Source organism: Panulirus ornatus, chromosome 2 (genome assembly GCF_036320965.1).
Source record: "Panulirus ornatus isolate Po-2019 chromosome 2, ASM3632096v1, whole genome shotgun sequence".
Taxonomy (NCBI): domain Eukaryota; kingdom Metazoa; phylum Arthropoda; class Malacostraca; order Decapoda; family Palinuridae; genus Panulirus; species Panulirus ornatus.
The window spans coordinates 32,963,627-32,977,653 of record NC_092225.1 but is presented as its reverse complement, the minus strand read 5'-3'; the positions used below and the strand labels follow the sequence as shown (position 1 = coordinate 32,977,653).

At 40.3% G+C, this 14,027-nt stretch overlaps 1 protein-coding gene across 1 annotated transcript in view; it reads right to left on the bottom strand.

Annotated features, from left to right (window-relative positions):
- The window catches only part of LOC139756055 (ubiquitin carboxyl-terminal hydrolase 19-like), a 197,528-nt gene that overhangs the window by 167,232 nt on the left and 16,269 nt on the right, over nt 1-14,027 (bottom strand). Inside the window, 2 exon segments of the mRNA XM_071675047.1 lie at nt 960-1,234; nt 12,758-12,910. Coding sequence (XP_071531148.1) covers nt 960-1,234; nt 12,758-12,839 — 357 coding nt within the window. The 5' untranslated portion in view covers nt 12,840-12,910.

The following is a 14,027-nucleotide window of genomic DNA, read 5'->3' as shown; positions in this document are numbered from 1 at the left end:
CTCCCTTTCCACATCCAGGCCCCACACAACTTTCCATGGTTTACCCCAGACGCTTCACATGCCCTGATTCAATCCACTGACAGCACATCAACCCTGGAATACCACATCGATCCAATTCACTCTATTCCTTGCCCGCCTTTCACCCTCCTGCATGTTCAGGCCCCGATCACTCAAAATCTTTTTCACTCCATCTTTCCACCTCCAATTTGGTCTCCCACTTCTCGTTCCCTCCAGATAATGTTCTCGACTTCCACACATTCTTCAACGCTCCCAGAACTTTCGCCCCCTCCCCCACCCTACGATTCACTTCCGCTTCCATGGTTCCATCCGCTGCCAAATCCACTCCCAGATACCTAAAACACTTCTTCCTCCAGTTTTTCTCCATTAAAACTCACCTCCCAATTGACTTGTCCCTCAACCCTACTGTACCTAATAACCTTTCTCTTATTCACATTTACTCTCAGCTTTCTTCTTTCACACACTTTACCAAACTCAGTCACCAGCTTCTGCAGTTTCTCACACGAATCAGCCAACAGAGATATATCATCAGCAAACAACAACTGTGACATTAATCCCTATCATTGTAATTCAACCATATCCCAAATTCATATACTTCCTCTTTTTCCTCTCAAACATTAAATGTATAATATGACTATTCATACAACATTATTGAATACATAGACCTGGTATGAGTGCTCATATATGTTTTGAAACTATTCTCTTACAAAATAATTTTCTCAAACAAACACCTCTTTCTCTTAAGAAATTATTAACAAAACAGACTATAACTTTTACAGAGCAACCATAGTCCCTACCCTATTTTTCCCTTCTGCTATGGTAATTACATCCTAAATACTCTTTAATAAGCAATCACCTTTGTGTTTACAGCATCACACTTTATACATATTCAAATGAAATGCAAAATTGTACTTCAACTGAAGCTGAATATCAACCTTTACCTCTAAATGTGGCCAATGAATTTTTGGGTCATTCTTAAGGAGTTTGATGATGCATCGAGTCCCTTTGTATGACACAGAATTTGCTTCTGGTACAATGGACTCATACAGAAGTGTTGAAAACTTTCTGCCATCTGTTAGCGAAACTGCGAGACTCGTTTCATCAGAGTTGATATTAACAGTCCGATTGTCATGGCCTTGCCCCACCAATACCGATACTATCACAAATTCATTTTTTTGACTCCAGTCATAAACTAAATCATTTGATATGGAGTTCCCTGAAACAGAAGAAAAACGTTACTTCCTGTAATATATTTAAAACTTACAATCATTTATGAAATATAATTTATGTTCTTTAATAGAAAATATTGCATCTTACATGTAAATATGAAATCCCATAATCTCATTGAAATTTTTTGGTTAACATAAATCTATTACACCTAAACACTGCTTTATGTTGGAGATTCATTCCTGGAAAACACAGGTTATCAGAATCACCAGATAGTGAAACTGGTTTTATCATAAGACTCAGTGGGATAAAGGGGTTACATTCCTGGAGTAAATCTCTCAACCTAATTTCCACAAAAAATAAAATTCTAAGAAACACTCAGTATAATACAGGTATACTGTACTATGAATCTTAGCACATAAATAAGAATAAAACTTAAGAAATATTTTTCAAGAAAAATATTATTTTTTTTTTATTATACTTTGTCCTTTTTTGAGCACACAAATCCACAAGCTGTTCCATTTCCTTTCACCTTAATAACCCATGCACCCATTTATACCCTTAAGAGTACATCTATGATACGATTATTAATAAACAGACAGGGAACACATGTAATGCATAAAAGGAAAGCAAAATTAAAAAGGGATGAAAACGATGGAAAGACAGTAATAGGAGGAGCCAATTATACTGGAGGTGAAAATTTCGAACCTTTCCATGGATTACCCTAGCCGCTTCATATGCCCTGGTTCAGCCCATTCACAGCATGTCATCCCATATCCCTGTATACCACATCACTCCAATCTGCTATATCCCTTACATGCTTCACACCCTCCTACACATTCTGGCCCTGAACTATCAAAGCAACTTTCACTTCAACCTTTCACCTCCTCCTTGGCTCCCCTTTTTCCTTGTTCCCTATACTTCTAACATATATACGTTCTTAGTCATCCAAAACTCACTCATCCTCTCCATATGCCTGAACCATTTTAGTACACCCTTTTCAGCTCTCTCATACATATTCTTCCAACTAACACACCTCTAACTTACAGTATCACTTCCCACTTAATCAATCCTCCTTATACTGCATACAGTCATCAAGGAATCAATGTGGAAAGGGAGCTGTGGTTTTGGTGCATTACACATGACAGCTAGAGACTGAATGTGAATGAATGTTGCCTTTGTTGTCTTTTCCTAACGCTACCTCACACACGAGGGGGAGGGGGGGTGCCATTTCATGTGTGGCGGGGTGGCCATGGGAATGGATGAAGGCAGCAAGTATGAATATGCACATGTGTATATAGGTATATGTCTGTGTATGTACAGGTATGTATACGTTGAAATGTATAGGTATGTATATGTGCGTGTATGGGCATTTATGTATATACCAAATGTGGGTTGGTTGGGCCATTCTTTCGCCTGTTTCCTTGTGCTACCTCACTAACGTGGCTAAGTATAATAATGAAAAAATTAATCAAACTTCCTCTTTACATTTCTGTCTAAAGTCTAACATCCACACAGCACAAATAGGAATACAATATCATCAAACAGAACCATCTTTGCCCTTACAGACAGTGACCACTCTTCCCACACATTCCTCAATGCTCCAAGGACCTTTGCCCAATAAACCAACCTATGCCTAACTTCAGCTCAAGTGGATCCATTTGCTGCCATATTCACTGTCAGGTATCTAAAACACTTTACTACCTCTCAGTACTTTCCATTCAAAAGCACACTCCAAATATCCTCCCTCTTCACTGTTGAATCTAAAAACATTTAATCACATATATTCACAACTTTCTCCTTTCACGCACTCAAAAACTAAGACACAAACCTATGCAGTTTCTCACTTGAAACTGCTACCAGTGTCAAAAGTAAATAACAACAGACTCATCCCCCAGGTTCCCCACCTCCAACAGACTGCACACCGGCTACCCTCCCCAAGACTCTTCTTTTCATCTTCCCCACCATCCCATCCATAAACAAATTTAACAGCTGTGGTGACATCATACATCCCTAAAACAGAACCACCCTCACCTGTAACCACTCAACCTACTCTATTTCAACTTGCATACATGCCTAACTTTCTTGCAAAAACTCTGCTGCATCTAGCAGCTTTCATATCACACCATCTATTTGCAACACCTTACAAATATAAATGAATACAAATTACTTCAGAAAGCAAGACCACTGAGTAATAACAAGACTGTGGCTGTATGTGACAGAGGAAAACAGGGACTCATGGATAAGTGTGGTGGGAACAGAAAGTCAAATCTTTTAAGGAGGAATACCAGTAAATTTTTCATATAGCTAAGGAGACCTAATTGATGTTTGTCAGGGATTTGAAGTGAAAAATTTATCAAGCATATGCTTAAAACTTCCCCAGACTTCCCCAGAACTTTTTTTAAAGGGGAAGTAAATGTTTATAGTTGCGTTACTGGAGTGATAGTTTTCATACATGGTGTTTTGACAAGAAAATAGTGAAATTGGAGAAAAATGTAGCTTAGACATTGAAGCTTATTGATACAGTGGTTAAATTGATGAGAACTGCTATTGACGTTTGTGTAAATAAATTATACATTTCCTTTTTCCATAGCCAGAGGTTGCACCATTATGTGACATTCATTTTTTCATTCATTTCAAGCTAGAAGTTTCAGTTTTCTAAATTGTTTCTTACATTTTTCATATGTATATATATGTATGTGTGTGTGTGTGTATATGTGCGTATGTATGTATATGTGTGTGTATGTGTATATGTATATATATATGTATATTATCCCTGGGGATAGGGGTGAAAGAATACTTCCCACGTATTCCTCGCGTGTCGTAGAAAGCGACTAGAGGGGACGGGAGCGGGGGGCCAGAAATCCTCCCCTCCTTGTATTAACTTTCTAAAATGGGAAACAGAAGAAGGAGTCACGCGGGGAGTGCTCATCCTCCTCGAAGGCTCAGATTGGGGTGCCTAAATGTGTGTGGATGTAACCAAGATGTGAAAAAAGGAGAGATAGGTAGTATGTTTGAGGAAAGGAACCTGGATGTTTTGGCTCTGAGTGAAACGAAGCTCAAGGGTAAAGGGGAAGAGTGGTTTGGGAATGTCTGGGGAGTAAAGTCAGGGGTTAGTGAGAGGACAAGAGCAAGGGAAGGAGTAGCAATACTCCTGAAACAGGAGTTGTGGGAGTATGTGATAGAATGTAAGAAAGTAAATTCTCGATTAATATGGGTAAAACTGAAAGTTGATGGAGAGAGGTGGGTGATTATTGGTGCATATGCACCTGGGCATGAGAAGAAAGATCATGAGAGGCAAGTGTTTTGGGAGCAGCTGAATGAGTGTGTTAGTGGTTTTGATGCACGAGACCGGGTTATAGTGATGGGTGATTTGAATGCAAAGGTGAGTAATGTGGCAGTTGAGGGAATAATTGGTATACATGGGGTGTTCAGTGTTGTAAATGGAAATGGTGAAGAGCTTGTAGATTTATGTGCTGAAAAAGGACTGATGATTGGGAATACCTGGTTTAAAAAGCGAGATATACATAAGTATAGTTGTTAGAAGCAGTGAAAAGTTTTTATCGAGGATGTAAGGCATGTGTACGTGTAGGAAGAGAGGAAAGTGATTGGTTCTCAGTGAATGTAGGTTTGCGGCAGGGGTGTGTGATGTCTCCATGGTTGTTTAATTTGTTTATGGATGGGGTTGTTAGGGAGGTAAATGCAAGAGTTTTGGAAAGAGGGGCAAGTATGAAGTCTGTTGGGGATGAGAGAGCTTGGGAAGTGAGTCAGTTGTTGTTCGCTGATGATACAGCGCTGGTGGCTGATTCATGTGAGAAACTGCAGAAGCTGGTGACTGAGTTTGGTAAAGTGTGTGGAAGAAGAAAGTTAAGAGTAAATGTGAATAAGAGCAAGGTTATTAGGTACAGTAGGGTTGAGGGTCAAGTCAATTGGGAGGTGAGTTTGAATGGAGAAAAACTGGAGGAAGTGAAGTGTTTTAGATATCTGGGAGTGGATCTGGCAGCGGATGGAACCATGGAAGCGGAAGTGGATCATAGGGTGGGGGAGGGGGCGAAAATCCTGGGGGCCTTGAAGAATGTGTGGAAGTCGAGAACATTATCTCGGAAAGCAAAAATGGGTATGTTTGAAGGAATAGTGGTTCCAACAATGTTGTATGGTTGCGAGGCGTGGGCTATAGATAGAGTAGTGCGCAGGAGGATGGATGTGCTGGAAATGAGATGTTTGAGGACAATGTGTGGTGTGAGGTGGTTTGATCGAGTGAGTAACGTAAGGGTAAGAGAGATGTGTGGAAATAAAAAGAGCGTGGTTGAGAGAGCAGAAGAGGGTGTTTTGAAGTGGTTTGGGCACATGGAGAGGATGAGTGAGGAAAGATTGACCAAGAGGATATATGTGTCGGAGGTGGAGGGAACAAGGAGAAGAGGGAGACCAAATTGGAGGTGGAAAGATGGAGTGAAAAAGATTTTGTGTGATCGGGGCCTGAACATGTAGGAGGGTGAAAGGAGGGCAAGGAATAGAGTGAATTGGAGCGATGTGGTATACCGGGGTTGACGTGCTGTCAGTGGATTGAAGCAGGGCATGTGAAGCGTCTGGGGTAAACCGTGGAAGGCTGTGTAGGTATGTATATTTGCGTGTGTGGACGTATGTATATACATGTGTATGGGGGGGGGGTTGGGCCATTTCTTTCGTCTGTTTCCTTGCGCTACCTCGCAAATGCGGGAGACAGCGACAAAGTATAATAATAAAAAAAAATACATAAGTATACTTATGTAAGTAGGAGAGATGGCCAGAGAGCGTTATTGGATTACGTGTTAATTGACAGGCGTGCGAAAGAGAGACTTTTGGATGTTAATGTGCTGAGAGGTGCAACTGGAGGGATGTCTGATCATTATCTTGTGGAGGCTAAGGTGAAGATTTGTATGGGTTTTCAGAAAAGAAGAGTGAATGTTGGGGTGAAGAGGGTGGTGAGAGTAAGTGAGCTTGGGAAGGAGACCTGTGTGAGGAAGTACCAGGAGAGACTGAGTACAGAATGGAAAAAGGTGAGAACAATGGAAATAAGGGGAGTGGGGGAGGAATGGGATGTATTTAGGGAATCAGTGATGGATTGCGCAAAAGATGCTTGTGGCATGAGAAGAGTGGGAGGTGGGTTGATTAGAAAGGGTAGTGAGTGGTGGGATGAAGAAGTAAGAGTATTAGTGAAAGAGAAGAGAGAGGCATTTGGATGATTTTTGCAGGGAAAAAATGCAATTGAGTGGGAGATGTATAAAAGAAAGAGACAGGAGGTCAAGAGAAAGGTGCAAGAGGTGAAAAAAAGGGCAAATGAGAGTTGGGGTGAGAGAGTATCATTAAATTTTAGGGAGAATAAAAAGATGTTCTGGAAGGAGGTAAATAAAGTGCTTAAGACAAGGGAGCAAATGGGAACTTCAGTGAAGGGTGCAAATGGGGAGGTGATAACAAGTAGTGGTGATGTGAGAAGGAGATGGAGTGAGTATTTTGAAGGTTTGTTGAATGTGTTTGATGATAGAGTGGCAGATATAGGGTGTTTTGGTCGAGGTGGTGTGCAAAGTGAGAGGGTTAGGGAAAATGATTTGGTAAACAGAGAAGAGGTAGTGAAAGCTTTGCGGAAGATGAAAGCCGGCAAGGCAGCAGGTTTGGATGGTATTGCAGTGGAATTTATTAAAAAAGGGGGTGACTGTATTGTTGACTGGTTGGTAAGGTTATTTAATGTATGTATGACTCATGGTGAGCTGCCTGAGGATTGGCGGAATGCGTGCATAGTGCCATTGTACAAAGGCAAAGGGGATAAGAGTGAGTGCTCAAATTACAGAGGTATAAGTTTGTTGAGTATTCCTGGTAAATTATATGGGAGGGTATTGATTGAGAGGGTGAAGGCATGTACAGAGCATCAGATTGGGGAAGAGCAGTGTGGTTTCAGAAATGGTAGAGGATGTGTGGATCAGGTGTTTGCTTTGAAGAATGTATGTGAGAAATACTTAGAAAAGCAAATGGATTTGTATGTAGCATTTATGGATCTGGAGAAGGCATATGATAGAGTTGATAGAGATGCTCTGTGGAAGGTATTAAGAATATATGGTGTGGGAGGAAAGTTGTTAGAAGCAGTGAAAAGTTTTTATCGAGGATGTAAGGCATGTGTACGTGTAGGAAGAGAGGAAAGTGATTGGTTCTCAGTGAATGTAGGTTTGCGGCAGGGGTGTGTGATATCTCCATGGTTGTTTAATTTGTTTATGGATGGGGTTGTTAGGGAGGTAAATGCAAGAGTTTTGGAAAGAGGGGCAAGTATGAAGTCTGTTGGGGATGAGAGAGCTTGGGAAGTGAGTCAGTTGTTGTTCGCTGATGATACAGCGCTGGTGGCTGATTCATGTGAGAAACTGCAGAAGCTGGTGACTGAGTTTGGTAAAGTGTGTGGAAGAAGAAAGTTAAGAGTAAATGTGAATAAGAGCAAGGTTATTAGGTACAGTAGGGTTGAGGGTCAAGTCAATTGGGAGGTGAGTTTGAATGGAGAAAAACTGGAGGAAGTGAAGTGTTTTAGATATCTGGGAGTGGATCTGGCAGCGGATGGAACCATGGAAGCGGAAGTGGATCATAGGGTGGGGGAGGGGGCGAAAATTCTGGGGGCCTTGAAGAATGTGTGGAAGTCGAGAACATTATCTCGGAAAGCAAAAATGGGTATGTTTGAAGGAATAGTGGTTCCAACAATGTTGTATGGTTGCGAGGCGTGGGCTATGGATAGAGTTGTGCGCAGGAGGATGGATGTGCTGGAAATGAGATGTTTGAGGACAATGTGTGGTGTGAGGTGGTTTGATCGAGTGAGTAACGAAAGGGTAAGAGAGATGTGTGGAAATAAAAAGAGCGTGGTTGAGAGAGCAGAAGAGGGTGTTTTGAAGTGGTTTGGGCACATGGAGAGAATGAGTGAGGAAAGATTGACCAAGAGGATATATGTGTCGGAGGTGGAGGGAACGAGGAGAAGAGGGAGACCAAATTGGAGGTGGAAAGATGGAGTGAAAAAGATTTTGTGTGATCGGGGCCTGAACATGCAGGAGGGTGAAAGGAGGGCAAGGAATAGAGTGAATTGGAGCGATGTGGTATACTGGGGTTGACGTGCTGTCAGTGGATTGAATCAAGGCATGTGAAGCGTCTGGGGTAAACCATGGAAAGCTGTGTAGGTATGTATATTTGCGTGTGTGGACGTATGTATATACATGTGTATGGGGGGGGCCATTTCTTTCGTCTGTTTCCTTGCACTACCTCGCAAACGCGGGAGACAGCGACAAAGTATAATAAAAAAAAAATAATAAATGCTTAAAACACTTTCAACTACTCTTAACTGGTATATACTTCCAAATGTTAACAACCCCTTTGAAGAGAAGGTACTTTGCCTCACTTGAAGTAAAATGCTTTTCCACACGTTTATGTCCATTACTATGAGCGAAATCAGATGAATTTATCCTTAAGTAGCATTAGATCATCAAAGCCTTTAATAATTTTGAATTCCTGTATCAAATCATCTTAACCTCTTTTCTGAGCTAAATGAATATAATTAATTTAAATGGCTCTGATAAGATTTGTTCTTCAGGCCAGGAATCATCTCGGTAGTCCACCTCTGTACCCTCTCCAATCTGCCTGTCTTTAAACAACAGCACTATTAAGGAATGCTACTGATCCTTAGACACCTTGCCATGAGCCACACATGCAATGAAAATCCTAAATAATCAATCAAAAATCCCACTTGCTACCATTTCCTCTACCAGGTACCTAAAACACTAGTTCCTCTAGGTTCTCTCCATTCAGATTCATATTCAAACCAACATCTTTTTCTCCAGCTAAACCTCATAACCTTACTTTCAGCCACATTAACTTCCTCCTTTGGCACACATTGCAAGACAAAGACACCAACTTCTTCAGTGTTTTACTTGAGTACACCACCAGGACTGAGTCATCTGCAATCATCTGACCCACCTCCCAAGAACCATCACATCGGAGACATACCCCTCTCTCCAAGACCTTGGCATTTACTTCTACGATTACCCTATTTACGAACAGATCAAAACAACCATGATGACATCAAACATCCCTGACACATGGCCAACCTTCACCGATACAAATGATCCTCCTTTTCTACCCATACATGCCTTACTCTCGATTAAAATTCTAAGCACTACTAGCAGCTTTCCTCCTTCCCTGTATTCATAGCACCTTCCACAAAGCATCCCTTTCTCCAGATCTGTAAATATCACTTACACATCCATCTTTTTCTCAAGAGTAATTCTCACACCAATTCTTCAAAGTAAAGACCTAATACAGACAACCTCTACGACTCCTGCAGCCTTAGTATTCCTCCTAGTCTGATGCTCTGTGCATGCTGCCACCTTTTCAATCACTACTCTTCCATATGTCTCACCCAGAATACTTTAATACATACCTCTCTAATTCAAGCATTCACTTTTGCCTCGCTTTCCTTTATATAATCTTGCCTAACCAAACAACACTGACATCCCCTTTCTTAAAAAATTCAACTATGATCCTATCCACCCCAGCTGCTTTGCAACACTTCATCTTAAGCTAGATTTTCACCACCACTTTTTTCACCAAACCATTCATCATGACTCTTTCAATCCACCAACCAATATGTTCAAAAAATCTCACATCTGCTACTCTATAATCTAGCAAGTTCAAGTCCTTCAAAATACAGATACTCACTCCATCTTTTACCTCTTCTTTACCTATTATAACTTCCCCATCCACTCCTCTCACTGATCCTCCATTGTTCTCCTCACACTATTCACCTTCTTCCAAAGACTTTCCTACTCTTCATGAATCTCTCCCCAAATATCTCTTTGATTTGTCCACTTTTTCAGCCCCCTTTACATTCCTCGCGGTCAACAATTCTTCAAAATACTTCCTCCATCTCCTCTTAACTTCTTCTTTGTTTGTTATCATTTCCCCATTTGCTCTCATCACTAATGCTCATATTTATTCTCTTGATCTCCTCACACTGTTTACCTCCTTCCAAAAAAATTTCTGACTCTCCATGAACTTTGCTGATACTTGCTCTAATCATCTCTAGTTTGTCCTCTTTTTCTGCTCACGCACCTTCCTCTTGACCTGCTGTTTTATCTTGTAGATCTTCTAATCACTCACATTCTTTTCTCTTTAACTAGCAACTTCATCGTCTCACCATCCACCAACCTTCCCAAATGCCCACATCCTACCTACTGCATGCCAAACACTTCAACTGCACATGTAACCAATGCTTACCCAAATACCTTCCTCAGTATGTTTCACTTAATTTCACCATATGCCATTTTTCACTCGATCTCTGCATAAAGGCCTCTTTTCCATGCTCCCTTACTTTCATCACTTCTTTCACACACAACATATCTAATCTTTCTAAAATCAATACTTGACAAACTTTCACACTTGCCTCCAACATGAAATGATTAGACATCCCTACTGAAGCCTCTGTCAGCTTGTTGACATCCAATAAACTTTCTTTTGTATGCTTGTAACGTGGCACTTAATCCAATAGTGCCAGATGACACCCAACCTCACTAACTCACATATGAATGCAATTTTTCTCTCACCAAGTATTCTCAATTACCAATCCTTTTTCATCACACAACTTAATAAGCCATCATCCATTTTCATTTTAACTGACAATCACATTTCTCCTGTTATACCCTCAACTGCCACATCTCCCATTTTTGCATTCAGATCTCCTAGCACAAGATACTATCACTTACAACATATTTGCTGAACTCGCTCAGTTCTTAAAAAACACCACTTTTTTCTCCACTCTTCTTGTTAATACATGCAAAAAAAATAATAACCCAAACACTCATAGCTCTAATTCCATTTTAATCCGTACCGGCCTTTGATTAATTTTCATAACCTCATTCTAATCCATATCAGCCAAGAACTAACTTTCTTACACTCATTAACATTGTTCCATAGCTCTTTCTTTATCAGAAGTGTTATCCCTTTCCTTCACTCATCTTCTCATGGTAAACCTAGACTTTACCCCTAAACATTCCCACTCCATCCTACCCCCTTCCCCTAAAACAACTCTCTTACTCTTTCATTACTTAATCAAAGCACCGACATAATGTCCTCGAAAATTTAATTTCCAACATATCCACCCATCTAAATACAGCCCCACTCATAGTCTATGCCTTGCATCCATATAATATTGTTGAGACTGCTATTTCATTAATCATACCCATCTTTGCCCTCTCAGATAACATTCTCCCTTTCCACACATTCTTCAGTGATCCCAGAACCTTTGCCTTCTCCTCACCAAGTAACTCATTTCCACTTCCATGGTTCCATTCACTGCCATGTCCACTCCTAGATATCTAAAACACTTCAGTTTCTCCAATTTTTCCATTCAAACTCACACCCCAACTAACTTGTCCCTCAACCCTGCTGAACCTTATAACCTTGCTCTTATTCACATTCACTCTCAACTTTCCTTTCACTGATGATACAACAGCAATTTTCATACCTTTCTATCCCTGTTATAAAAGAAATTTGTCATTTCTGATAAAAACAGTTACATTAATCATGTGCTACCAAGTGTTATGTGAGAGACAGAAAGTTCATGTCAGAGGGATAAGTTCTAACAACCTAAATGTATATGAAACATATGAAAGAGCAACTCAGGACAGAAAAAGTGAACAAGACAGCCAATACCATTGCTGACTTGCTGCACTGCTGTCATTACTACTCCCAACACCCATGTGGTACTGCCTCCAAGGATGGTGCCTTCCTATCATTACCCATCATCATCATTATCAAAATGTTCAAAATAAATTAAACATTCTCAGAACACCTAACTGTACTAGACTTGGACAAGAAAAAGAATCATTTGGTAGGCTTTACACTCAATTCATTCACCCAACCCTAAACTACAACTTGGTCATCCATCCTGTTAAATAAATTTGCAAACCAAACAAACAGAGCATTCACAACAATCAACAACTATCTAAGAACCAAAAACATCAATCATCACCAATACCATCTCACCTCAATATGCTCTGCAAAAATCCCCTTCCATCCATGCTACTACATAACCAAACACCAACTCCCAAGAAGAAATAAAAGGTTTAACTACTTCACACTTATGCAGCCCATACCCACAGATCCTAACTCTCCAGCAACCACAACACTTACAAAACAAAAACAGTAATGACTTGACAAGCATTAAAAAAAGGATCCTCCCAATCTCGTCCTAAACTTAACTCTATCAGACATAAACCCATCTGAAAATATACTACCCAGGCACATACAAGTTACACTTTCTTAACTGTGCTCCATCTCTCAAGCATTACAAACTGAATCAACACATGAAAAAACTGATTCAGTTACATCTTAATTATCCTGTGCTCACCCCAGAAAGGGAGAGAGAAAAAACAAAGACATCAAAGTTCTTGACCTTAGGTACTGCCCAGCAGTCTTGGCTCAATTCCCGAGGACTACAGGAGCCCTACAAAGGAATTTCTGGGCTGGGAAAGAGAAAGAGAGAGAGAGGGAGAGAGAGGGGGAGGAATGAACATACTATTTTCTCTGTCCTTCTTCTTTTTAGTGGATGTCCCTAAATCCTGTTTATGCTGGTGTTGCTTTTTATTCGATGGCTCCATGGTGTCGTCTTCTGTTGACGAGCACCGTCGTTTTCTCTCACCACTGATGTGCACCGTGGATTAAACGTGACCTGAAGAAACGAAATTGAGGCTATAACCTATATCAGGTTGAGAAGCTTAAGAAAACATTCCTTGTCTACTGATTAAACCCCAAATTATGTTTTTTCCTTGTTAACTCAAGCATATTTTCATTCTGGATCAACTCAGTTTAAACCAATACCTATGTGAAAAAGAAGGAACAGAAAGTTTAGACGAAAGCGCAGTAAATGTATGGATGCAATCATGTCTGGATGAGGTGTTCAGAATGTTAAAGAAAGACTTTTAAAAAGACTTTTAAAGGCTGTAAATTAGTAGTTAGATAAAAGATTAAGAACTATAAGAATAAAAGTGTAAATGCATGGTGGACAGATGAGATTAGGAATGCTGTAGAAAGGGAAGGAAAAAGCATACTGTAGACTGCTTGATTGGAATGTCACCTGTGGAAGTTCAGCAAAGGAAGAGGGGAAAATATAAGATGTGTAAGGTAATAAGAAGCTGACAGAGAAAAGCAAAGAAGAGTAGATGAACATTTTAGAAAAGGTTGGGCGAAAAGTTTAGGGAAAATATGAAACTCTACTGGATGGAGATGAAAAAGGAATATGAGGTGGATGCAAGAGTGGAAATGTACATGCAAGAAGTAAGGTCGAGTTGCTGAATCAAAAGGACAAAGTAAAAGGAAGATATACAGAGTTGTCTGAAGAAATAACTAATGTGGGACAAGGTTAGGCAGCAGTTCTTACATACACATGGGTATGGAGGAAGGAAGGAAAAGGATACAAGTGCAGGGGCCTATAGTAAGAAGGAAGGTAAAGAGGCCATTAAATGAGGCTGAAGGTAAGAAAGGCACTTAAGAGTGGATGGATTACAGCTGAAATGTTGAATTATGGAGGAAAAAGTGTGACAGAGTGGATGCATTCAAGTGCAATTTAGCATGGAAATAGAAGACTGTGTTAAGGATTGGGTGAAAATGATTACTATTCCTATATTCAAAGGAATGAAATTTATTACTGTTCCTTTATTCAAAGGGAACGTGCTAAGGATGTATGTAGAAGTTATAGAGAAATATGTCTGTTAAGTATACCAGGATAAGTGTATGCAAGTGTTGACTGACACAGTGATGGCAGTGACCAAGTGCAGAACAAAAGAGGA